Consider the following 22,912-nt stretch of genomic DNA (forward strand, 5'->3'; position numbering starts at 1 on the left):
GAAAGTGAAAGATGCCGAACGCTAGAAAATGGAAACTATAAACAATTAGGAAGTTGATTGCTTTGGATAACTATACTATAACTCAGCTAATGGTTTCAAACAGTTCTGTTTCATGTTGCTGTTTTAAAGCCAAGAGAACCACTGATGGATGACTGCACCTCTCTCTCCCTCTCTCTCCCTCTCTCTCTCCCACTTTGTCTCTCTTCTCCTCGGTGGTATAACAATATCTCTATCTGCTGAGCTGCCGTGTGCATGTGTGCACGCCGCATGTGTGTGTGTGTGTGTGTGTTTGCCCTCGTGTGTGAGTGACACCACTCTAATGAAAGTGTTGAACTTGGAGGGGCATATTGATCAAAAGGGCCCCGCGGCTGACAGCACCTTTGCCTTTAATGAAGTTTTCCTTTAATTTCATCCAAAGAGGGGGCTGGCTGACTGGCGCTAGAGAGAGCAGGGGCTCGCTCTCTCAGGTTCCCACAGAGCCACCTCGTAAAAGTGACACACTGTTGATGAATATGGGCGTCGGTGGGCTCACCGGGCCCTGGGTGGGCTCTCACATCTGTGCTGGATGAGAGATCCACACACTATCAGTCACATAAACACACACAACAGCAGCAGCGGCGGCGGCCACAAGATTATGGCTTTGTGTTAATAAAGGCAATAGACACCACATCCTCAGTGCTACCTAATACCTCAGCCTTAGCGCCGCGAGGAATCAGTAAGTTTAGATGCCCCTATCCAAAGCCAGCCACCATCCAAGAACCATTTACTCGTAAGTTGCCTCTGTGACGTATGGAGTGCATTTTCTGTGAGCTTAATTGACCTGTGTGTAACATGAATATCATTTGTTGTCATTTTGGAGGTTTGGCCTATTCAGGGTAAGCGACGCGGCCTTTCCCTCCACATGCAGTCCTAATTTGTCTGGTTCGTGTTTGGGTTCCGCTGAGGTTTCCTGGTTCTGTCCACAGTTCCGGCCCATTAAGTTCCCTACTCCCACATCATGCTCAATTTGATATGGCGCAACTGCTGCCTCTACAGTCACTGTGCCGTTATGGCTTTGTTAATGCTTGTTGTTACTATAGGCCACTGTAATCAGCCGTTATATAAAGGCAGCATCACAAACTACATGGTGTTTCTGCTGAATCAGCCTGCAACTTTGGGTTTACTTCTCAAACCTTTTTACCGGGGAAACAGAGGAATGTTGTCTTGGCTGTCCAAATATTTCCCTGATATTCACGGTTGCTCATGGTTTTGTAATGGGTCTTTTTTTATAGCTGTCAGTGAGGAATGCCGGCTTCGGGTACTGCAGTAAACCCTCTCACGGCAATAGCATCATAGCTTGATTTTGCTTGTTTTGTAGGTATGTGTTCATGTTTTAGTGTGCATCTGTTTTCAGTGAGGAGTTCTGTGTTTATTTGTTGCATACGCTCGAGAGAGGAAAAAAAGAAATGTGCTAAGATCGCCACAGACCAGCGTGTTATTTGATTTGTGCCTGTTTTAACATGATGACCCAAGGTCAGAAGAGGAGCCAATGGTGAGAAAACCCTATTCATCAATGCCACACGGTGCTGGCAGCAGTAAAGGTACCTCAGTCGGCACATCTATTTGGTAAATCAAAGCTCCTCTGACCTTTGTGCCCCTGATTTCTTTTGTGGAGAATAGGATGATCTACAGCGCGCTCCTCAGTTTTTCATGAGTATCCCAGCAACATGATGCATCATTGGAAAATGGGGAGCAGACTCACGCAGAAGACTTTTTTTTTTTTTTTTTTTTTTTTTCTGGCAGTTAGCCGTCTGCACAGCACATTGTACGGTTTCCCCCTTTGTCAACATGTCTTAGATTAGCGTCGCAAGAGCCACTTAGCATCTGGAGGTCAGAGTATCTCTCGATGTCAACGGGACAGCGAGCATCTCCTGAATCATGGCCCCTCTTTATCAAGCCTCTGACAGGCAGGGCTAGAAAATGTCTTTTATGTTTGAGGTAGGGAGGGACTCCGGAGCTGCAGGCAGGCTTTTCATGACTTGCGAGCACTGCTGAGAGCCTTGCAAAGAGTTCAGATTTGATTACAATTGCATTCGGCTGAGGATGTGGCCTACAGCGTGCTGCAGTTTGCACCGGTGAGCTGGAGTGCAGAAGATCCAGGAAGAAGCAAAAATCTCATGAGCATTTACATGGCTCTTCATACTGACATATGTCCACAAGCTGTTATCACCACTGTAGCCTTTGCTTTCTGTGTGTCCACACCTGCCTGAGTGTGAGTGTGTGTGTGTGTCTCATGTGCATGTAACATATATTCACGTCTTTGACTGCCTGCTGGTGTGTTTCTGGAAGTTCTGTATGTGTGAACCTCACAATAGTGTGTATATATGTGTGTGTGTGTGTGTGTGTGTGTGTGTGTGTGTGTGTGTCAGCTGGTGCGTGCTGTGTCTGGTGGAGCGGCAGCCTGTTCTTGGCTGTCTCTGTCTCCTTTGGCAGTTTTCCGCTGCAGGCAGTGGAGGTCAATGTGATAATGGAGCCACTGCTGCCGGCAGTCCCATTCCAAATAACAACCTATGTGGTACCACCATCACTGTTTCTGCTTCCTCTCTATTTTTCCCCACAGGTTCCAGGACATGGTGAGCTACTTTGGACTTAAGCCAAAGTCTGGAGAGAAGGAGGTGGCCCCCAGTTACATTTTCATGCTCTGGTACGAATTCTGCAGTGACTTCAAGAACACCTGGAAACGTGAGAGCAAGAACATCTCCAAGGAGCGGTGAGTTGGATTTTAGCAGAGCTGCTCCATTTCCCAATTCTCTGTTCAGTGAAGGCCATGAAAACTTGAGTGATATCCTTGGTAAGTCTCATCTGCTCAGTGTCCGGTAGACAGATTTGTTTGGAGTATCTTTTTTTTTTTTTTTTTTTTTTTTTTTTTTTTTTTTTGGTCTGAGTCAATGGATTCACTCCAGCTTTGCAAAACAAACACTAAGCAACCAAACTGAGAGTTAACCATCTCCTCCGTGATCGCTTGTGTCCCTCACCTGGTTGCTAACAACTGCTAGGCAACGAGTCAAATTACCACTAATTGTGCAAGGGAAAAGTGTCGATGGTGGGTTGTAATTAAAGCAGGGAGGGGAGGGAGACCATCAAAGAGGACACAAGTGGGTGTGGCTGAGGCCTTGGTGCGAAGTCTGAATGACTAAGTCTAAATTTATGTTGTTCCCTCTGACCTGAGGCATCATGTCAGCGGGGAGGGGGGTCCCCACTGAGGGACAGCAGGCCTCTTGGCGGCCGACTGGCTTTACTAGTGGGGGGACATGAGCCTGTGGCCATTAAAGACTGTACGTTATGGGACAACTGTTAAAAACTATCATGATGCTGGACACGCAGCCCAAAGGGCAGGAGCACCGCACATGAGAGGAGGAATCACACAGGCAGCGGCTCTGCAGGACTGCAGTGAGAGAAGCTGTCTGCTACAAACCGTGTGCTATTTGGTATTGCATTTTTAAGTGTGGTCCTTTCATGGATCCTTGCACTCCTATGTACTGTATTTGGTGCGGATGAATTTCTTTAAACTGTACATGGTTGAAATGTGCACCTGAGGTTATATTTGGCGTGCACGCACCATAAATGGTGCACGCTTAGTCAAAACAGCCTCGCTATCTATGAGCCGGCCCCTCCCTCCCTGTGAGATGGTAAATTCTGTGGAGGAGTTAATGATTTCACAGCCCTGCCATGCATCCATGTGCTCTCTTTTAATTGTTTACTAGGTAATCGTGTCTCACATTACCCACAGCTGATTGTGCTTATGTATAATTAACTTTATTTTAAATACTGTTTGCACACTAATAAAAGCCAAGTGTTTTTAAAGACTGCCTCATTATCTCATCGACCTACTGTCATTCTGCCCCGCTTCGTGCTTGTGGGGCTTTCACTAGCCGCAAACTCCACAGAGGGTCAGTGCATTTTGTTTTGTGTGTGTGTGTGTGTGTGTGTGTGTGTGTGTGTGTGTGTGTGTGTGTGTGTGTGTGTGTGTGTGTGTGTGTGTGTGTGGTGCTCTACATGCCTCCATGACAGTCAGAATGCTCCAAGGGGAACACTGCTCTTCCAAACAACTTTAACAAAGACAGAATGACAGGCTATTGTCTAACAATTTAAATTAGCACAACTCTCCTAGCTTTTGCAGTTGCTTGCAGTGTGTAGCTCCAGTTTAGGACAAGGTTGAAAGTACAGCTTAGATATCAAGTCCTCGAAAACTTAAGGCTGAAAGCTTTATTTGTTTTTTAATAGGTTGAAGGAAGCTCAGGAGAACATCAAGAAGATCACCTCGGAGAAAAGGGTTGAAACCAAGAAGATCAACGCCAACAGTCTGGTAAGAACTAATATACATATCGCAGAGAAACAGAATTCCCCGAAACCTACTTTTCTCTGTGTCAGCACTGAAATCAAAACAAGTGCGACTGAATCTCTTTGTGGTTCTCATCAACAGAAAGAGAGACTGCGCCAGAAGGAAGCCAGTGTGTCCTCCAGCTGAGTGAAATGATGTGTGGCAAAGCGAAAGAAGAGATGAGAAATGAGGACTGCTGGTGGAAAGAAACGTAGAAGAGATAACAGATGAGAGAGCGTGGTGGCCTCATCAGTCCTGCATTCACCACCTGCCTCTGTCCCAACATCATACCTCATAGTGTACCGCCCTCTGTGCTCCTAACAAACTCACCCCCAAACCTTCCACACTAGACCCACTGCCGTACCTCTGTCCCACAAGCAGCTGGGGGCACAGTCACTCTGGTTCTGACCCCTCCCCATCCCACAGAAAACATGCAATTTGTATGAGCCCACCGCCCTGGAGAAGAGGGTCATATTGAGTAAAAGAGGCCTTTTGGTGCAGCCGTTCTGTAGAGATACAAGCTCGGCCTGCACTGAAGATGCACGGCTGACACAAACGAAGTGATGAGAGTCCTAAAGGTCAAAGGTGGACCTCATTCATCCAGCCAGGCGCGACCTCTGGGTGCCCAGCTTGTGAAAGGTCACTAGGGGTCAATGGGATTCACAACAGCGCCAGCTGACACATCCACATTGGTGACCCAGGAAAAGCCCCTCTTAGATCTACAGGAGGTGAGAACCCCATTCCCTCCTAATATACTGTAGATGTTACATAGGACAGCATTTATACTAGAATATATTCAAAATTTTAGCAATAGATTGTGCAAATACTGTTTATTAGTCCATGTTGTCACTGTGCTGTATGAGCAGATATGGCTGCCTGGTGATGTTTGTTCAGGAGAAAATCACTGTTGACAGAATGGTATTCTGGGAATGATGAGGAAGAAGAAAGCAGCATCCGCTGTTCTTCGCTTTAGAGAATAGCTTTCCATTCGCCATGGCTCATTACAAGTCTTGTAAATACATTTCATGTTATATAGAATTAGCAGGGACTGTGCAGCGTGTTCTGCAGATGTAGCCGTATAAAGAATATTTCATACTGATATGTACTGGGCTTGAAGTCCAGATGAAGACATGCTGTATACAAACTCATGTGCATACTAATCAATGTATTCTGTTGAACTGCACCAGACTGACCTCTCCTGGGTGAGGGCCAGAGAATAGCAGGCCCTAACAGCAACTATGGCCCCTAGCCTTCTCCCCCTAAACACATACACACCCACACACACGGACTCAAAAATATCAGGCCAACATGAACAAACGACTACGAAGAAGGCAACAGGTCTTGGCCCGGCACCCAACATATTAAATGTATATTAGAGAATGCAGAATCGTTAATCTGTTAATGAGTGTACATGGTGTTATGTCTAAGCACTTTCCTGCTTAAACCAGCTGTATGTAGTAGCTTGCAATGCCACATTCCCCTGTTATGCTGTTTTTTGTTTTTTTCAAATGTATTGCACTTTATTGCACCTCTTTTCCTATGCAATGATATGGTTTCCTTGTTATGATGATAAGATTTATGAATTCTATTGCATCGCAATGAAAGGATACTTTTGATTTATTTTATTTTATTTTTAAAAGAGATGTAGTAAATGTATTGAACTAAATATGTTGTATTTTCACAAACTACATGTAAACATCGCAGGACAAAATAATTATGTTCCTGTGCCAGTCGGTATATAAGCCTCTATTTATGTAATGAGAGATTTATTTTATGCCAAAAATTATAATAATAATAAGCTTTTTTTTTCCCTCTGAGGCTGTATTTTTATGAGTTGTAATTTACTTGACTGCAAGAAGCTGCCTGATATGTCTGCTGGTTGAAAGAAATACTTTAATATGGATGTTACATGTGTTATGTTGAGCTATGATGTATGCCCACTGATTTGCAATATACTTGACCGTATGCGGAGGTGGAGGAATCTGCATAGAATTAAGACAATTGCCTTTCTGCTGAAACTTTTCTTAGAGAAGAAGGGGGATTTTATTTTGTGTACTTAGAGCATATCACCTGAAGCCATGTGAGTTGTTATACCTCAGACAGGTTCCATTATCAGAGTATCCGTACTAAAACTCCACCTTGAATTATTTTTTTTTACCCTGCAAAGTCTTTCATGTGTGCCATTCATTTTGTACAAAAAAATAAAGATATTTCATAAATTTAAATTGTAATACTGCAGTGGGTTTGAAAAACAAAACAAGCTGATACAGAACAAGGAATAATTGTGACTTCTGTATCTCTATTCTGCAGTAGCTTTCTCAGAGGTTTATCATTTTATGGAATTGTTTTAAAATTCAATATCAAAATAATGCCTGTAGAATTGGGACTTGGCCTGCAAAGTCACAAAAGGTGTGAGGATGAAGAGTTGGACTTCAAATGATGTGTTAACCCGATTTCTCTATTTTTTTTTTTTTTTTTAATTTGGAGATTTCAAGGGGTCTGCCTTCAGAAGCAAAGCAATGCTCCAGCATAGCCAAATAAATGTGATATTTATTTCTAAGACAAGAGTCATCGGTGATTTTAATGTGTCATAATCCAGCCATTTAATATAAGCCGTGATTGTACCCGTCAATAAGAAATCAGATGTGCACTTAAAAAAAAATTATCCAGCTTTCTCTCTCTCTCTCTATCAAGCCATGTAATGTAACAATTTGAGTTTGAAAATCTTTTTTTTTCTTTCTTATTTTTCTAAATAAATATATGGGCGTGAGGTAGGCTAATCTCATCCTTTCCAGTGCAAAACTTTAATAAGAAGAAATCGTGCATCATTTCCCCGACAACAGAGCGTGGAATGATCGGATTTATTCTTATTCTGTCTTGTTTAGACTTTGACACTTGGTTCGCACACTCTTGAAAGAATTTGCACCAGTAACCAGTGGAGCTGCCTCATAACTCTCTCAGCTTACTTATTTTAAAAGCTACGAGTTTATAAATTAAATTGTGATGGACATTACAGTGTTTTTACATGGCACTTTGCCTGAAATTGAGTCCAGCAGGTTGATTATGGTGAGAAACTGCTTACAGTGGAAAATCTGGAGCGTGGTTTTTACCTTGCACTGCACACTGACCGGTGCACCGGAGCTCCTGTGCACCCACTGATGCAGGAATGATCAATAAACCAACTGACTCCTATGAAACGATTCGCTCCGGTGCTGATGGAGCCACTAGCGAAGACCGGGGCTGCGTGATAAATTCATACCTGCGGCCGCGTGACAGCTGATTTAAATATTAATGCGCTGGCCGACAATCACCAGTTGTAGTGGCCTTGGTAAACACGTTGTCAGCTGCACTATAATGCTTGGTGAAAGAATCACATTAAAGCTATAACCGTTATGTGGCTGCTTTTAAGAGGAAGTTTATTCCAAGGTCTGAGTGTGAATGTCTCAGCAAAAGAGGTTCCCTTAAGTTACAAGAGGAGAGCTCATCTTTTAGAGTGTAGCTTCACCTGTTGGTCTTGACATGGGATCAGTTTTGCTTGTTTACCATTTCATTCTATGCACTTTGCTATAGGCCTTCCATAAGATGACAGGTTACAACAAGGTTTACACAGTATCTCAGCATCATTTTATTTTATTATTTGGATAACTTAATCCAGGAAACAAACAAACTGGTTACAGTAACGATGGCTTTACATTTTACAATTATTTAATCTCGATAGTCTATAGGCCTAAACCAACGCTGTACATTGTATGTGTTAACTAACACATCCGCCTGGTGTCGATCTCTACAATCAACTTACAAAAAAATATTTTTACTGATGGACGTCGAAATTCTCAGAAATCAATTAACCCAAGGGTTCTTGAAATTTCGAAATAAGCATCTCATCATGGACCGTATCGCGACTCACCCATCAAATTCCACATAGTGGAAACATCAAATTAACCAAAAATATAAACACATAGAAACCACAAAATTATATGTAAACAGGAATTGTTTCCTGTAATAATGAGTAAAGCTACTTTTGTCTGTCCTGAACAGTAAGCTACAGATTTAAATAAACCTGGGTTAATGCGGTCCTAATTATTGTGGTGTGAAAGCCGTGCGTAAAACGTGCCCATTCCAAGTTAAGGTTCCCGTGCAGTGTTCCTTATTTTATATCTTGGCAGCTTGGTGAGGAATAGAATGTTCAATACAGTTCAAAGTCTGTTTACAAATGCATGTCCATATTTATCTCATAGATACTGTGTAAGAGAAGAAGGATAGTGTCTGGTAATTGTCCCTCGCAAGCGGAGCTTATCCCCAAATGGAGACAGGCATAGGTGGCGACCTTTCTTGTTTTCTCTGAACAATCCAGCCATTTATAAAAGTAAGAAGAGTGAAAAATAAACACGGCTCATCTAGAATCGTGCATGTCTCTAGTCCAGGTCAATGGATATACAGCGGCACTGTTTGACGCGCTGGATGCGTTTCTTCTTGGTGGATGGCTGCTGGTCCGGACAGTTCAAAGTGAAAGTCATGGTGGTAAATCGTTTAGGCTTGCAAAATGAACAGGACTGGAAGGCCCCCTCCTCCCTGCGAACGTGCCTTGGGATGTAAAACGAGTTGCATTGCCCGTAACAGAAGCGGTTGATGATGGTGCGGCTGACACAGCCCTCCTCGTGGATGGTCTGTTTGAGAGGCTGCGTCTTGCACCAGTCCCGTTTCAAATAACGGCGCTCCGTCACATGTAAGGCTTCCTGGCTGGACTCCAGCACCTCCTCTGCCGGTGCGGATGAGCCCTGCCTCCGCCGGGACCCGGAGCCCGCCTGCGGTGGCTGCGGTTGCTGCTCCGATTCGTTTGGGTTGTTTTTGTCAGGATGAGGAATGGCGCCTTGTGAACCTCGGTTTCTTTTTGAATCCACGGGAGAGGATAGCAATCCCACAATGAAAACCATACCACAGAAGATACGCGCCGGGCTGGCCATCCTAGTGGGAGGAAGAAAAAATTCAACACCTATGCCGATTGAACATTGCGCCGATTACGCACAGCACTTATGGCTTTTACGCTGCGTAAATGCGCACGGTCGTACCTTTTTTGCGATTACAAACAGAACGAGACTAACGTGTAAAATAATATTAGAGCATGTTAATTATTCTAGTCTAAATATATGAGAGAGAAATATCAAATGTTACTTTCTGTTCCTACAACACTCAGTACGCGTGCACAAGAAAGGCAAAAGATTTAAGCTTAGCATCTCTTAAATATGTCCACCAAACCGCCAGGATCCCCAAGACTGAATAAAATGGATACAAAACCAAACATGCAGACTTTTTATTTCAACAAACCCACTAAACTTAACTGGCTACTACATATACTAGCAAATATGAAGTGATGGATAACATTACGCATGGATATTGTTATCAGAAATAGTCCAAATTCATTCACCTGTGTAAGCTTTCAAGTTGCCACAAGTGAGATGATCCGATCCTGTGGGTCCTTTGTGGCACCTTCCGAGGTGATAGGCACCTAATAATGTCGACTGTACACTGGTGGGACTCTGGATGGGTGGGAGAGTAACCATTCCATAGACAAGGGCTGGGGGTGGGGGGGTTAATACAAATTGCTCCAGCGCCGGACTGTCTCCTTTTTAAATGTCTGCCAGCTGAGATGTGCACAACAGTTCCCTCTACATTATTGGCTAAGCACGATGTAGGGAAAATGAAAACTATCCGCCCCCTCAACACTCTCCTGAACCCACTTCAAGAAAACAGACAACCAAGGAATAGCGAGGGCAGGGGTGGGAGAGCGGGGGACGAGACGAGGATCTCATGGACACACCAAGAGGGCCTTTGGTTTATGCGTGCACATTTGCATGAATTTTGCATTCCACACTCCTTTATAGCAGTTTTTTAATACACTGGATGACTTAACCGAAAATAGGAGGGAAACGCTCATAATCCTCAAGCAAAATAGTTATAATTTAATATTAAACTTAACAAACACAAATACTATACAAACTTGTGTGTGTGTGTGTGTGTGTGTGTATGTATGTATGTGTATATATATATATATATATAGTCAATGATATTAGACCCACTATAGTCATCGGTCATTCGCTGTTTACTTAGGACTCTTTATTAGCCTACATATGGGACATTTGAACATCAGATGAAAATAATGTGCATTCATTTAGCCTACACTTCAAATCTAATGATCTATACAGATCGCAACACAACCAGAACGCTGTGTCAAATTGGACATTCAACTTAACCAAAATTTAGGACTACTACTACTACTACTACAACTACTATTTACTATACATTAGGTTCAAGTGCATCTATAATGCCTCTTTATTAACCAATTAACAATGTATAAGTAGTAAAAAACGAAGCCCAAAAGTTACAGTAGGCTAATTAAAGATTCAGTTGATCAAGAATACACATGTCTCTGGACTTATTTGGCCGCCGTTTGTTTTCTCAAGAATTTGTAATACTGAACTGCAGTGTGTGCCCAGATTTCTCATGTTATTTTAATTATGTAAATGACCTTGTTCGGTTAAAAAAAAAAAAAAAAAGCCTCTTTTGCAATCAAACCTACTCAAGAAAACACTAGCATTCAGTTTCTCCTTTTCTTGTCCAGTATCCTAAATAAGTACTTTATTATTATTACTATTATGATTATCACTTTGCATGGATATCAGGAAACTCGTATTTCGAGTTTATGAACATCTACAATAACACAGCCAGATTAATATCAAGTTAATCTACTTTCCTATATCTACGTACTCACTGTCCCTGTCTTGCATTATTTTCCTTTAATTAGCCTAAGGATCATCCATTAAGTCATATGGCACAAGTTTGTAGATAAAAATAAGTCAAATTCAACCCTCCTATGAATAAGCCTTATAAATGATCTCTGTTAGGGCTGCTAGACTTTCTGTCGACATTTACGACGGATAACATTAACTTTATGTAATGTTTTAGTTTTGGAAACGTAAAAACCTGGGTGACCTGACACTTAAAAACATCCTCTCCAGCGGGGCCAGCACCAGAAAGACTCGCAGTCGTACCCATCTGCGTAACACATGGCCGTGGCTCAGGCGTCCCGGCAACATTCACGGCATAACACCGCAAAGCCCAAAGGTGGACGATCAGGTCAAAGTGCATGCTGTTGCTACTGTATGACAGTACTGACGGTGGTGTTACATGCTGCAGCAGGAGCACCATAACGTGAAGTTTTCAGTCCCACTACACGTAATAAGCATGAAAACCTCTCAATGGGGTGTGCAGAATAAATCTCACACAATGAATCTGACCTTTCACCCTGTTGCTGCTCAGACTGCTCCGTATGACATAACGACTTACCTTCATGTAAATGATCATGCTGGTGGACCAAACATATTAATTATATATTACTTCATGCAAGTCTAAATATGTACTACAATTGATCTAAGATATCCTGAGTTCAGCTGAGCATCAAGTAAATGCGCGTTAAAATGTATCTAAAATGTCCTAGATCTAAAATTTGTCTTGTCCAAACTCAGTTATTGTTTTACCACTCAATCTAACTTCACTGTTAGTACTTTATAAAAATCTTTATAGTCAAACAAATCATTGCCAAATGAGTGCAACATTTGACAGGCTCAGTATTGATTTATACGTGGTCTAAACTGTTATTTTAACCTTAGCTTGTCAGTGCAAACTGCTCCTGAACCCAGTGACTGGATCGGCAAGAGCATCTATTACAACAGAATGGCAACGTGATGCAGTCTAAACTAATTGTATGTCTCCCCCTTGTGGACAAACACAGCAGTAACAAATTTCTCCAAAACCACATAAAGAAATAAAATTAACTGAGCTTAATTTAAATGCTGTTTGGCTTTATTGTCTGGTGCAGTTCACATGGCAATGTCTTAATTTGTTGATAGTTTTGAAATTGAGCAACTGCAATGGACAACGTATTTGATCAATACTGCTTGGCAAATAAATCATAAAATCCAACAAAGGTGCTTTTTTTAAAGAAAACATTTTGTGTGTGACAAAACAGTAAGAAAATATTCTGTAATAAAAAAAAAAAAAAAAGCTTTAACTTGCCGCCCAGTAAACAGATTTTTTTTTTTTTAACATCTATCCAACTAAAAGATATAAATAAAAGCATAAGACTTAGATCTAAAAAATTTCAGTCATACCATCAATCGCACATCATTTGGCTGGCAATACAAACACTGCAATCTAAACACTTGGAAACCACCATACAATGTTGTAGGGCTGATATGTCAATACCATATCTAGTTTAAGGCAACAGCATAAAAATATTTCCCATTAGACCCTAACATAACAAATAGAATCTAGGTCAAAATAAATTAAAGCCCTGAAAACTATGGATAATCAAACTGAATGTTTTAAACATATACCGTCTTACAATATAAGGAGCCCTGCATAGAAAAGAAACAAAGTAGACAAAGGAAGAGACTGAATGTACTATAAGTCTATCGGTTTAGTGGCAGACAACAACCGTCCTTGGTTGAGAGGGTTTCTAGGGGAACCTCTGTAATAGTGAACATCCTTATCTGCTACCTGCTGTACAAGAGACTTCTGAGCTCCTGTAGGATCAATCTTACTGGCAGGGTCACAGAACTCTCCTTTGCCCTTGGGTTGGACCTTATTAGTCACATCACCCAGAGCACAAGCTGTGGGTTTACGTGCTGAGGTGCTTGTTTTTTTAGGTGGAACTGGTGGCGGTTTCTTTATGGCACAAATGTTATTTGATAGTTTCACTGATGATTCTCCCTGATAAGGCTGGAGGTGTGGGCGAGGGGAAAGGCCACTTTCCAGGCTTATTGCCTTCACCACAGGGCCTCTGTGACTGGTGGAGAGTGCCACATTTCTAGTTGGTCTGCGGCCCTCTCCCAGAAGAGAGTTTATTCTACGGACAGACTGACGCACAGGGGTACGCTGGAATTTGAGGGGTGACCTCTGTTGTCGGGCCTTAGCAGCTTTGGGTGAATAAAGGGTGAGCATGTTGAAGTGCTGAATGTGGTCTGCCACGGTAGACTTTTGGGCTACCAGGTCTTCCAGTGAGGGAGACTGTTGCTGCTGAATTTTGGTGCCAATCTCTGGTGACAATGCTACTTTTTCATGAGCCATACCCATCTTATTACCAGCTCTAGGTGTGCTGACTTCAAGACCTAATCTGTATGGAGTGGACTGCAGCCCCGAGGAGACACCCAGTTTGAAATGAGCAGGACTCTGGATGTCCAGAGCATCAATTAACCTGCTGCTATTCAAATGACCAACCTCAGTCTCGCAAACCACAGAGCTATTATGGCTGCTGACAGCAGCATCACAAGGGGAACCCTCATCAGCCTTTACTGCTGGACTACAATACACAACACTCTCAAACAGCGCACTGTCTATATGCAAAGGAGACAATGGGGCAATTTCGATCTGGCCAAAAGTGATGTTTTGGTCCATAGCCAGCTGCCTCTGTTGGTTTGGGAAGCCTGAAGACTCTGTGTCTACAGACAGAACTTTGATTGGAGTCTCTGGTGGAGGCATCAGGATACTCTCAGGAGGTTTTGTCATGTTCTCTGCTGTAGAGTTGCCGCGGTCCTGTATGACAGCCTGGATGTCACTGCCTGATTCTGTGAAGGCCTTCTTAATTTTCAGCAGGGTGGGACCGGTTTGGCTCTGTACTTCAGTGAGGGAGCCTTCACTCTCCAGGCTCTCTGCACTGGAAGCACAACACAGCTTCTTTGGGAGGCTGGCTCCTGTTGGGGGCTTAGCTATGACGATGGCAGGCTCAGACACATAGTTGCTCTTAAGGAAAATGTTCATGGGGGTATCCGTGAAAGACCCCCCGCCAAAAGCCTGGGCTCTGTCAGGGGTGTCCCCATTCCATGAGGTCCGGTGGGCACTTGAGTCACATTGGGGAGTCAGCAAGTTGTTTTCAGACTTACTGATGTACTTAGAGCCTATAAAAAGGTAAAGGATAGTAGTAAGTGTCACTATTCAAAAGACAGCATTATCTGTTAAAAGGCTAAAAATATTCTTTATTACTAGGAAACAGCTGATTGGATTTTTTGGATACTCACTCTTGGTCTCGCTTCTGTTACGCAGAACAGACGGGCTGAAGTCTGTGTCTTTGATGCGAAAGCTGGTAGTGTTCTCCTGTGTGGCAAGTCGCCAGCCAATGGACTCAGATCCCTTTTTCACCACCATGGAATGAGAAATGAAAGATGAAGGAATCTACTTAGAACTGAAAGTGGGTTAAACTTTAGATAAGTGTTATTTTGTTAATAAGGGCCCAACAGAAAATTAACCAAAATGAAACATTAAATATATTAATTCTGTTATTTTTGAGGTTAGTTCTTCAGAGGATGATAAAATTCACTCAGAAGAAACAAGATAATCATTTCATTGCTCAACAAAATTTTATTAAGTCAAGAATATACATCACGCATTATAAAATTATGCATATTAGAAATCTTTAACAGTTCATCCAAATACCCCAAACCAGGTTGAAGCACATTTTGTCAAATATATAGCATTATTTCACTTAAATGCTGGACATGATAATTGGGTGTGAGATTGAACATGCTATGGTTATGTAACTTCACAAGTATGAACATTTCATGACATCTTCTTAAAGTTTTGTATGATTACAAATGTAAAGCAATCTTTGCAGTCTTAAAACTATGCATGCATTATTTTAAACATGTTATCAAATTCAAAGAAAAAAAACTTAGAATACTACATAATTAAGAAAGTGCTACTGTGCAAAAAATACCCTAAAAATCACACCATGCATGCAACGGGATTACTTTGATTAATACAATTAATTCGGTAAGATGCCTTAAGGCAGTGATTTAAGGCAATCTTTATTATTTTTTTTTTTATTTATTTATCTGTGAACCAGATAATTGGATTAAGTCTGTTATGCAACCACACTTACAGCATCTTTACTGCTCTTCCCCAGGCTAAAGCGCAAGCGCAGAGACTTGCGTGGTGCTTCTTTTTTGCTGACCTTAGGAGAAAAGCAACCAGCCTTTCCAGATTCAACTCTGAAAAGGATAACAACACACACACTAAATACAAGAAACACACTAAACATATTAATCTCACACATGCTTGTGCTGAAACACAAAATGAAGTGTTTACCTGCTGACCACATGCCTGTTGCTCAGTCGTCGGCTCTTCCTCCTTGCAGAGGTAGCTGGTTGCCTCCCTGCTGAGGACAAGGCATTGTGGGAGGAGTCCAAGGCCTCTGACATACTGTGTGCTACAATACAGAGAGAATGAAAGAGTTCAAACTTAAGCTCAAGCTTTGAAAATAGCATGATAGTTGAGGCCAATTTGATCAAACAACCATCAATACCTGATCCAGGAGTAGAGGTCCCACTGAACATAGTATTGGGAAGCAAGTCTATACCAAGATTCTTTTTGATGGATCTGCGCTTCTTGTTTGAGAATCCAAAACTCTGACCCGATTCCAAAGGAAGTTTTCGCTTGGAGTTTGGTGTTGCAATCACAGGAGTGGCAGAAGCAAAGACTGGCAAAATCATAAGGAAAAAAATGACAGGATTTGCACAATATCTTGAAAATGTCCCAAAAATAATTCTGAGGCAAGGCATTTTGAAAAATCATCTTCAAGCATGTAGAGGACAGCAAGTGCAAATGACAGGAAGACAGGCAAAGGCCAGAGGTAAACTCATACGCATTATTTCACATCATTCAAATCACACATCATCATTCATTGTCAAAGCAGCAGGGCATCTATTTCACTACAGGCGCATTTGAAAATATGCCAACAAGAGTTTGATTTCTGCTTGAAGAACAAGATTATTGTTTGATGCGCAAGCTAGATGAAATGGATTACTGTTGTCATGCTGCGAGAGAGGCATCGCAATCTGACCTCAGTACCTACCAAGACTGTCTGACTGGGTGCTGTTTGTGGGTGTTCTATTAGTTTTTAATTTATTCAGAGCGCCATTGACCATATCTGAAATATGAGACAAACCAAAACAGATACAGTACCCACTGACTGAAGCGGTTTCAAAATAACCACATGATGGGGAAAAGCTACAATACACAACTTTCTGACACTGGACAGAAACAGAAAAAAGTGAAATAAATATTAGTGCTCATCAGCCTGTGTCTGTCTGACATTTTGCATATATGCTTAAATCCTGTGTGATTGGCTTTGAATGATGCTTGTTATATCGTGTTAGGCATCCAGTACATTTCGCAGTGGATGTGGCCAGGATTGAGCTGGATTGTGCCGGTGTAGAGGTTATGAATTCAAACTGTATAACTACTACAGCTGCATTCACATTGAATTGATGACCAGATGACCATATAAAGAAATAAGTTTGATGCTGACGTCAGCTTGTGACCAGACTAGAAAAAATGTTTGAAACCTAGTATACAGGGCAGTGAGAAGCCTGAGATTTTTGCTCACAGGAATTACCTTTACCTCATTATTTGAAACATTGACCACGTACAATATGAACATCTGACATTGTAACATTATATTTATATATGACAGATAATGAGGAAAAGCATAATAGACCTCCATAAAGGAAAATTCTATTTCATGGTTGTAGGACTACTATACTGTAATTTATTTTTGGAACACTAGGAAACTAGAAAACGAAATGGATGAATTTTATAATTAAAGGTTTTACTGTCAACATTTCTTTGGGTCATGCAAGCCTGTACTTTGAGACTGTGAGAATGAACAAACAGGAAGTAAATAATCACACTAAACAATTTCTGACAACTCAGACAGAATGGCTGGAAGAAGATGATAAGAACAAATGATGGTACATCTTAATCCTGATAAGATTACAGTCATTTTGGCAAGGTTTTTGAAATGCAAGCAAAGATGTTGCAATACTAGCATTCCTGTTTTGCTGACATTGGCTTACTTTGCACTGACGGCTAAACTCTTAACTCACGGTCACTTTCCTGAATGCAAGTGACAAATGTAGATTTAGTCTCCTTCCAGCTACTTTGTCTTATTACACATTAGGTTATGCATTCAAGGGCAGATGTAGATGTCCAAGATGCTGTAGCAAGTTAAAATGTATCTGACCAATTAGTAGGTACTTTAGTCTGTGGGATTTGTCATCAGTCTTCTTCAACAACCCCCTGGTTGTTTTTGAGGCACCCGTACTGTGCACATTTAAGGCGTTTTGATGGATTAAGGCTGATGCAATTCATGTTAGCTTGAGATGTCAGTTAGTACAAACCCCAGGTTATATAAAAAGACAAGTGACAAGAGTTTACAATTTCACAATTTGACAATTTCTGTCTCAGTGTAAAAAGTTGCATATTGTATCTGTAGTAGAAAAAAAAAACTACTAAAATAAGTAATCTCACCTCCTAAGCTGCGCCTGCGTCTCTTCATCCCTGAGTTTATGTCCAGCTCCTCGTGTTCATCATGAACAGGGGACAGAGGATTAGTGTCACAGCCCATCATGGCTGGAACCTTCTCCATGAGGAGCTGCGGCAACACACCTATCACACAGAGACACAAGTTAGGACTTAGTAACATAAATCTACATTTTAGAGTTAAAATGAACTGTTAATAGGAGTCTTGAGTCATACCAAAGTTGTGAGCATTCTCTATGAAGCAGTGGACTACTGCTGCCTGTAGCTTGAGGCGTTTCTCTGTGCTGGCGTTCATCTTCTCGGTACCATCTCCAGAGTGCAGAAGGTTAGGAGCCAAGATCACAGATAAGTTACTGCTGTCCATCTTATTCTCTGCACTCCTGAGGTAAGCAGACAACAAATGAGAATCAGAGCTGATTAGCAGGCATGAAGTTAACCCCAAACAAAAGGAACTAACAAGACTCACTCAAAACCAGCCTATGCCAGATTTTTTTTGTCAGTAATTCACAGAGAATAAATTAATTGATCCAATTGAAAATACCTCTGAGAGACATTGTGGAGAAAGTTGAGAAAGTGACGCAGAATGCTCAAATTTCTGTCAGGCAGTACACAAGACAACAGCATGGTGGCAGAGGTCCTGTCCTCATCAGTGGGGAGCTGCTGGGCCTTGAGGAAGGCGTCCTGCAGCTCTGTGGGTAGCACAGGCTCTGGCAGCTCTCTGAAGAACTGCTTCACCAGACCAGCAACATCACAGGGAAGTGCGGTGGACAGGCACTCCTCACCCGCATCCAATTTCGCCTGGGCAGACAAAACAAGGCTCCTCTGTGTTAGACCTTTCCCAGGGTCAAGATCCCTCAATGAGAGCAAGGTCATAACCAATCACTCACCCTGAGAGCTTTCAGACGAACAATGGACCCCGATTTTCTGAACAGGCCCTCTGTGTCTACATGCGCCAGTAGTTTCATGCAAGCATCAACCAGAAAGCTGAAAGAGCAGAAAAATGTCATGAGTGTTAAATTTACAAAACAGGAAGAATAAACAACTTATCTAATACATACTCCTGAATCTAATTTCCTCTACTTGCCTTGGCACATCACCACATTCTGTATTACAGTGTGGTAAGTTCTCCAACGGTACGCCAAAAACCTTTGCCTGGGGGAAGAAATATAAATTCAGTATATTTCAAATGGGAAGACAAAAATCAAACTGTCAACAATATCACATCCCGGAATAAAACATCTATGTCACAATCTTAGAAGCATTCCAGCCTGACTGCCATTTTTTATTACACTGAGCAAAATGAATACAGTTGTCTGTGACATGGGCTCTGCATTACTAGACTCTACAAGGTATTTCTTCTCCCTCTTTTGAGAAGCAGAAGCATACAGCATATTTGACAGCGACTGCCATTCATTGCTAAATGTTTTAGAGAACCATGACAAAACCTACAAGGGACAAAAGATGTTAGTTTTAACTTTAAATTGGTGTCTATTGTTCTACAAAAGCACACAAATTACTCAATTTCAGTTTACTTTGGTTGTGGTGACAGTTTTGTATCATTCCCTCAATATATTACAGGCATTAACCTGAAAATGAGGAACTTCAGTGAGCATTTCAAAAGAAACAGGCAATCTTGTAACAAGCCTTGTGACTGGTAAACTAATTTGGACAAGGTGAAGCAAGAGCGCAACTGTTCCTTTTCAAGTTGCGAGTGTCTGGCATTAAATTCAATTAAACACATTTTAAAGAGGTTGCATTTTTTAGTTTGAAAATGACTTATCTCTATTGATCAACGCATGTGACAGCATTTCTGTGTTTGACCGAAAACCAAGAGGGAAAACTGTCCTACTTTGTGTCTTATTTGACTTAGTAAGTAAGGAAAATCCTGCAGGTGTTAATAATCGCAGCTAAGTTTCCACAGTGAGCGACATGGGTGACAATGACATGCAGACAAATGGGTTTCGAAAGGGGTGGGGGGTGCTTTCAACAATATGCAAATTAGGATAAATAATCATAACAATAGTCAAGTCTGTTCAGGGATGCTGCTCTGTATGTTTATTCAGAGCTTGAAAAAACAAACTGTCAGATACTCTGCGTTTTCAAGTCACCGCAAATAAAATGACAAAGAAGTGTGCTACATATGTTGGTAACTGATACTAACTTGAGACAAACTTACCGAGTGGCTGGCTGTTGACTTGCAGCTGACTGCTTTGTTTTTGTTCCAGTTCTTTGTCTTGATCCCGTACGCTGCACGCAGGTGCTGCACAGCCACCAAACGCATCACATTTCTCTCCATAACCTTCATTTTCACTTCACTCAAATCACCTTCCGCGTACTTTTCAAACTGCCTTTGTAAAGCAACTTCCGAGTCATTCACGCTCCTCTGCCAGGACCAAAACAACCGTTGGCGAAATCCGCGACGACACTATCCCAAACAGTCTTTCTATCACTTTCTCCTGGGAGCCAACGTTGATTCACCCTGGTATCCTCTTCATTCTTGATGAAACCTGTTATAAACACCAAAACTTGCCAACTTAATCCTCAACGACGAAAACAACTACTTACTAACGTCTTCCAATGCCAAAAAGATGTCAACGCCTTGCCAATTACATGCTGAGCGCCGAGTTGCGCTGTAGCATGTAGCTTCACCCTCACTGCTGCGACGGCCAAGCTAGCTAGGCAACTAACGTAGCAGATTTTATTACCTTAAAAAGCTTCTCTCGATAAAGAAATTCGCTTCCAGTTGCCATACAACACGACACTATACTATACCTCTTCTCAAACTGTGTACTGTTTCATTTCTACCGTTTCACCCACTTCCTATCACTGGGAAATTAAGTTAAGTTAGCTAACTACCTGCATTGTGCACTGGCTCGTCAAGGCTCACAGGCTGTTTCCGCACATCATTCAAACGGCAGCGCTCGTTACGTCCTGCTCTCTGATTGGCTACAATCCGTTCGAATATCACTCATTGCGTCGTATGTTTTACTTGTAGAGGACAGCCTAGCTGGGCGGGACTTGTGAGCTGCACGTTCAAATGGGTGATTCCGGCCATCCGGATGACGCTGTAATACAAAACGTGCACCCCTCCTACTGACCATTAAAAATATTATTAGAAAAATCAAGAGGTTTTATGTCAAAGACTGACTATGTCTCGTAGTTTTCCTATCCTAGGTGATTATTTGTTGTACTAACACCAAGGCACCAGCTGTCAGGATGTGACGTGGGAAAACAAAGAAGTGCAAAAACAGGCAGTAGAATTTTTGTTTATTACCAAACTTTCCACTTCCTCCAGTTTTTAGGGAGATGTTGCTTAGTGACCGCAGAAGAGAGAAATCAGGTTATTAAAGCTGGTCCATCAACTTACCTAATGGGTCATTTTCCTCCAAGTGCTACACCTGACTTTCATGAGGAAGTCCCCACTTGGCTGGCCTACCCAGCTCAGAATTATGTTTGTATTTGACAACACTGATGAACTGTCATTTGAATTATGGTAAAATATGATGATATAGTTGACAATCTGATGGAGAGGACTCTTAAGCCGGAGAAGAGTGTTTTGTACACTCTTCCTCAAAAAAGGGAACTCTCCGATAATATTCAGTGCCTCATTATGACTGAGCAAAATAAGTTTTTACAATGCAAAAGATCAAATGTGCTTGACACAGTAAATATAGGGACGATCGGAAAGGGAGCATCAGGTTGAAGCAAGTCTTTGTTCTGCACATCACAAGTAAGTCTCAAGTCCTGGCATTCAAGTCCCAAGTGGGTGGAATTCTTAACAAGTGCTCTTTACCAATCCTAATTTAATAATTTCTTTAAAATCTGCCTGTCCTTTATGTTATTGCTCATGGTCCGCTGGCACAGACCATTTCAACTTACTAGTCTATCTTAACTGTTAATCAAATTGGGTATTAAAAAGGGTAAGCAAATGACTCAGCGCCTCTGCATTTAGTTTATTCTAAAGAATGGCAGAGCCTCCTTCTTTGGCAAGTATTGTATCAAATTAATGGATGAGTGAATGAGTTTTATTTTGATGTCTCGCTTTGTGACCCTTCCATTGCATGTGGCTGCCAATTATCATTTTAAGACACCAAAAAACACAAATATATTATACAGGCGCTTTCAATTACTGCACTGTTTTTTTACTTGCTCCTCTCACAGCTGATTTTCCCATTCGCTCTTTTTATACACACACACGCACACACACACACACACACACACACACCTCTCCCCTGTTCTTTCTAACACATGCACCTAGACATGAGTGTCTACACACACATGATAAGCGCCTCTTAAGTTTTACAGGAACATGGAATGATGCTGGAATGATCTCCAGTGATGCTGAAGGTCACCATGTGGCATCTCAGAGTCTGCTTTTTGACCACGAAATTGTCAACATGCTGAAGACAGCTGCTGATGATACTGACAGATGCTGATTTAACAAGTACAAGAACTGATAAATAAAATGAGAAAATGTTTGCAGCAACATGCAACTTCAATGTCTTTTTGTATACATTTGCTAACAAAGCTGGAGAAAGTTCTTAAACACAACACTCAAGTTGAGAGGCTTGTCCAAAAAGAGAAGGACTTGTAAGAAAATGTAAGCAGGTCACTACTGTCTGTCTTCAGTCACTTTCACGTAACCACTAGGTGGAAGCAAACCATCACTGTTTCTGTACACTTTTCACTATACCTATTAATACAGCCATGGACAAAAAGACAAGAAGGCAAAACGAGTGTAGTGTGTGTATACACAGTCAACGATTAATTTGTGTCTTGGTATTTCTGTTATGCCACATTAAGTTTCAGAGAGAAGCATTAGGCCTAGTTCAAAAGTTCTGTCACTGGAGATTAACTTTTTTTATACACAATATATGTATTCAGTATTACAGAGGGCCATCCCCCAAACTGAAAGTTGAAATCAGGATATTCCCGTTTAAGGGAACAATGTTGCAGCAACTTCTTTGACAAAAATTATGGAACAAATTGTGGTTTCCATATATGTTTTGGTTAATAAGAACTGTTTTTAGAAGGCTTATCATCTTACCATATAGTCAAAGATAGTGCAATGGCATTATAGGTTACAGGTTATTCTCAAATGAAATGGTTTTGTTTTTTGAGATTGGATCTTTCTTTATTGTAATAACAATGTGGCAACACATATTTGGTTTTCGTATG

The 22,912-nt window shown here is 41.5% G+C and overlaps 3 protein-coding genes across 6 annotated transcripts in view; 1 reads left to right on the forward strand and 2 right to left on the reverse strand.

Annotated features, from left to right (window-relative positions):
- LOC115380700 (formin) overlaps positions 1 to 6,143 on the forward strand; it is a 55,537-nt gene extending 49,394 nt beyond the window's left edge. For both annotated transcript variants that reach the window (XM_030081868.1, XM_030081867.1), the window contains 3 exons: positions 2,600 to 2,749; positions 4,264 to 4,345; positions 4,463 to 6,143. In XM_030081868.1, coding sequence (XP_029937728.1) covers positions 2,600 to 2,749; positions 4,264 to 4,345; positions 4,463 to 4,507 — 277 coding nt within the window. In that variant the 3' untranslated portion in view covers positions 4,508 to 6,143. The remainder of the gene's footprint in view (positions 1 to 2,599; positions 2,750 to 4,263; positions 4,346 to 4,462) is intronic.
- Positions 6,144 to 8,775: 2,632 nt separating this feature from the next.
- Positions 8,776 to 9,324, reverse strand: grem1b (gremlin 1b). Of its 2 annotated transcripts, XM_030081931.1 has the most exons (2): positions 9,210 to 9,305; positions 8,776 to 9,095 (listed from the first exon to the last, which is right to left on the reverse strand). In XM_030081931.1, exons 1-2 carry the CDS (start codon positions 9,292 to 9,294, stop codon positions 8,776 to 8,778), a joined length of 405 nt encoding a protein of 134 aa, XP_029937791.1. In that variant the 5' UTR covers positions 9,295 to 9,305. The 2 variants fall into 2 exon arrangements, with proteins under 2 accessions (XP_029937791.1, XP_029937790.1); XM_030081930.1 differs by having other exon boundaries at positions 8,776 to 9,324.
- Positions 9,325 to 12,198: 2,874 nt separating this feature from the next.
- On the reverse strand, positions 12,199 to 20,723 carry arhgap11a (Rho GTPase activating protein 11A). 2 transcript variants are annotated; one of them, XM_030081877.1, is made up of 12 exons: positions 20,591 to 20,723; positions 19,911 to 20,241; positions 18,819 to 18,886; positions 18,622 to 18,718; positions 18,276 to 18,532; positions 17,951 to 18,114; positions 17,723 to 17,860; positions 15,717 to 15,890; positions 15,500 to 15,620; positions 15,294 to 15,402; positions 14,434 to 14,545; positions 12,199 to 14,313 (listed from the first exon to the last, which is right to left on the reverse strand). In XM_030081877.1, exons 2-12 carry the CDS (start codon positions 20,037 to 20,039, stop codon positions 12,821 to 12,823), a joined length of 2,862 nt encoding a protein of 953 aa, XP_029937737.1. In that variant the 5' UTR covers positions 20,040 to 20,241; positions 20,591 to 20,723; the 3' UTR covers positions 12,199 to 12,820. The 2 variants fall into 2 exon arrangements, with proteins under 2 accessions (XP_029937737.1, XP_029937736.1); XM_030081876.1 differs by having other exon boundaries at positions 20,440 to 20,629.
- Between the last annotated feature and the right edge of the window lie 2,189 nt (positions 20,724 to 22,912).

The sequence above is a fragment of the Myripristis murdjan genome, chromosome 22 (genome assembly GCF_902150065.1).
Source record: "Myripristis murdjan chromosome 22, fMyrMur1.1, whole genome shotgun sequence".
NCBI classification, from domain to species: Eukaryota; Metazoa; Chordata; class Actinopteri; order Holocentriformes; family Holocentridae; genus Myripristis; species Myripristis murdjan.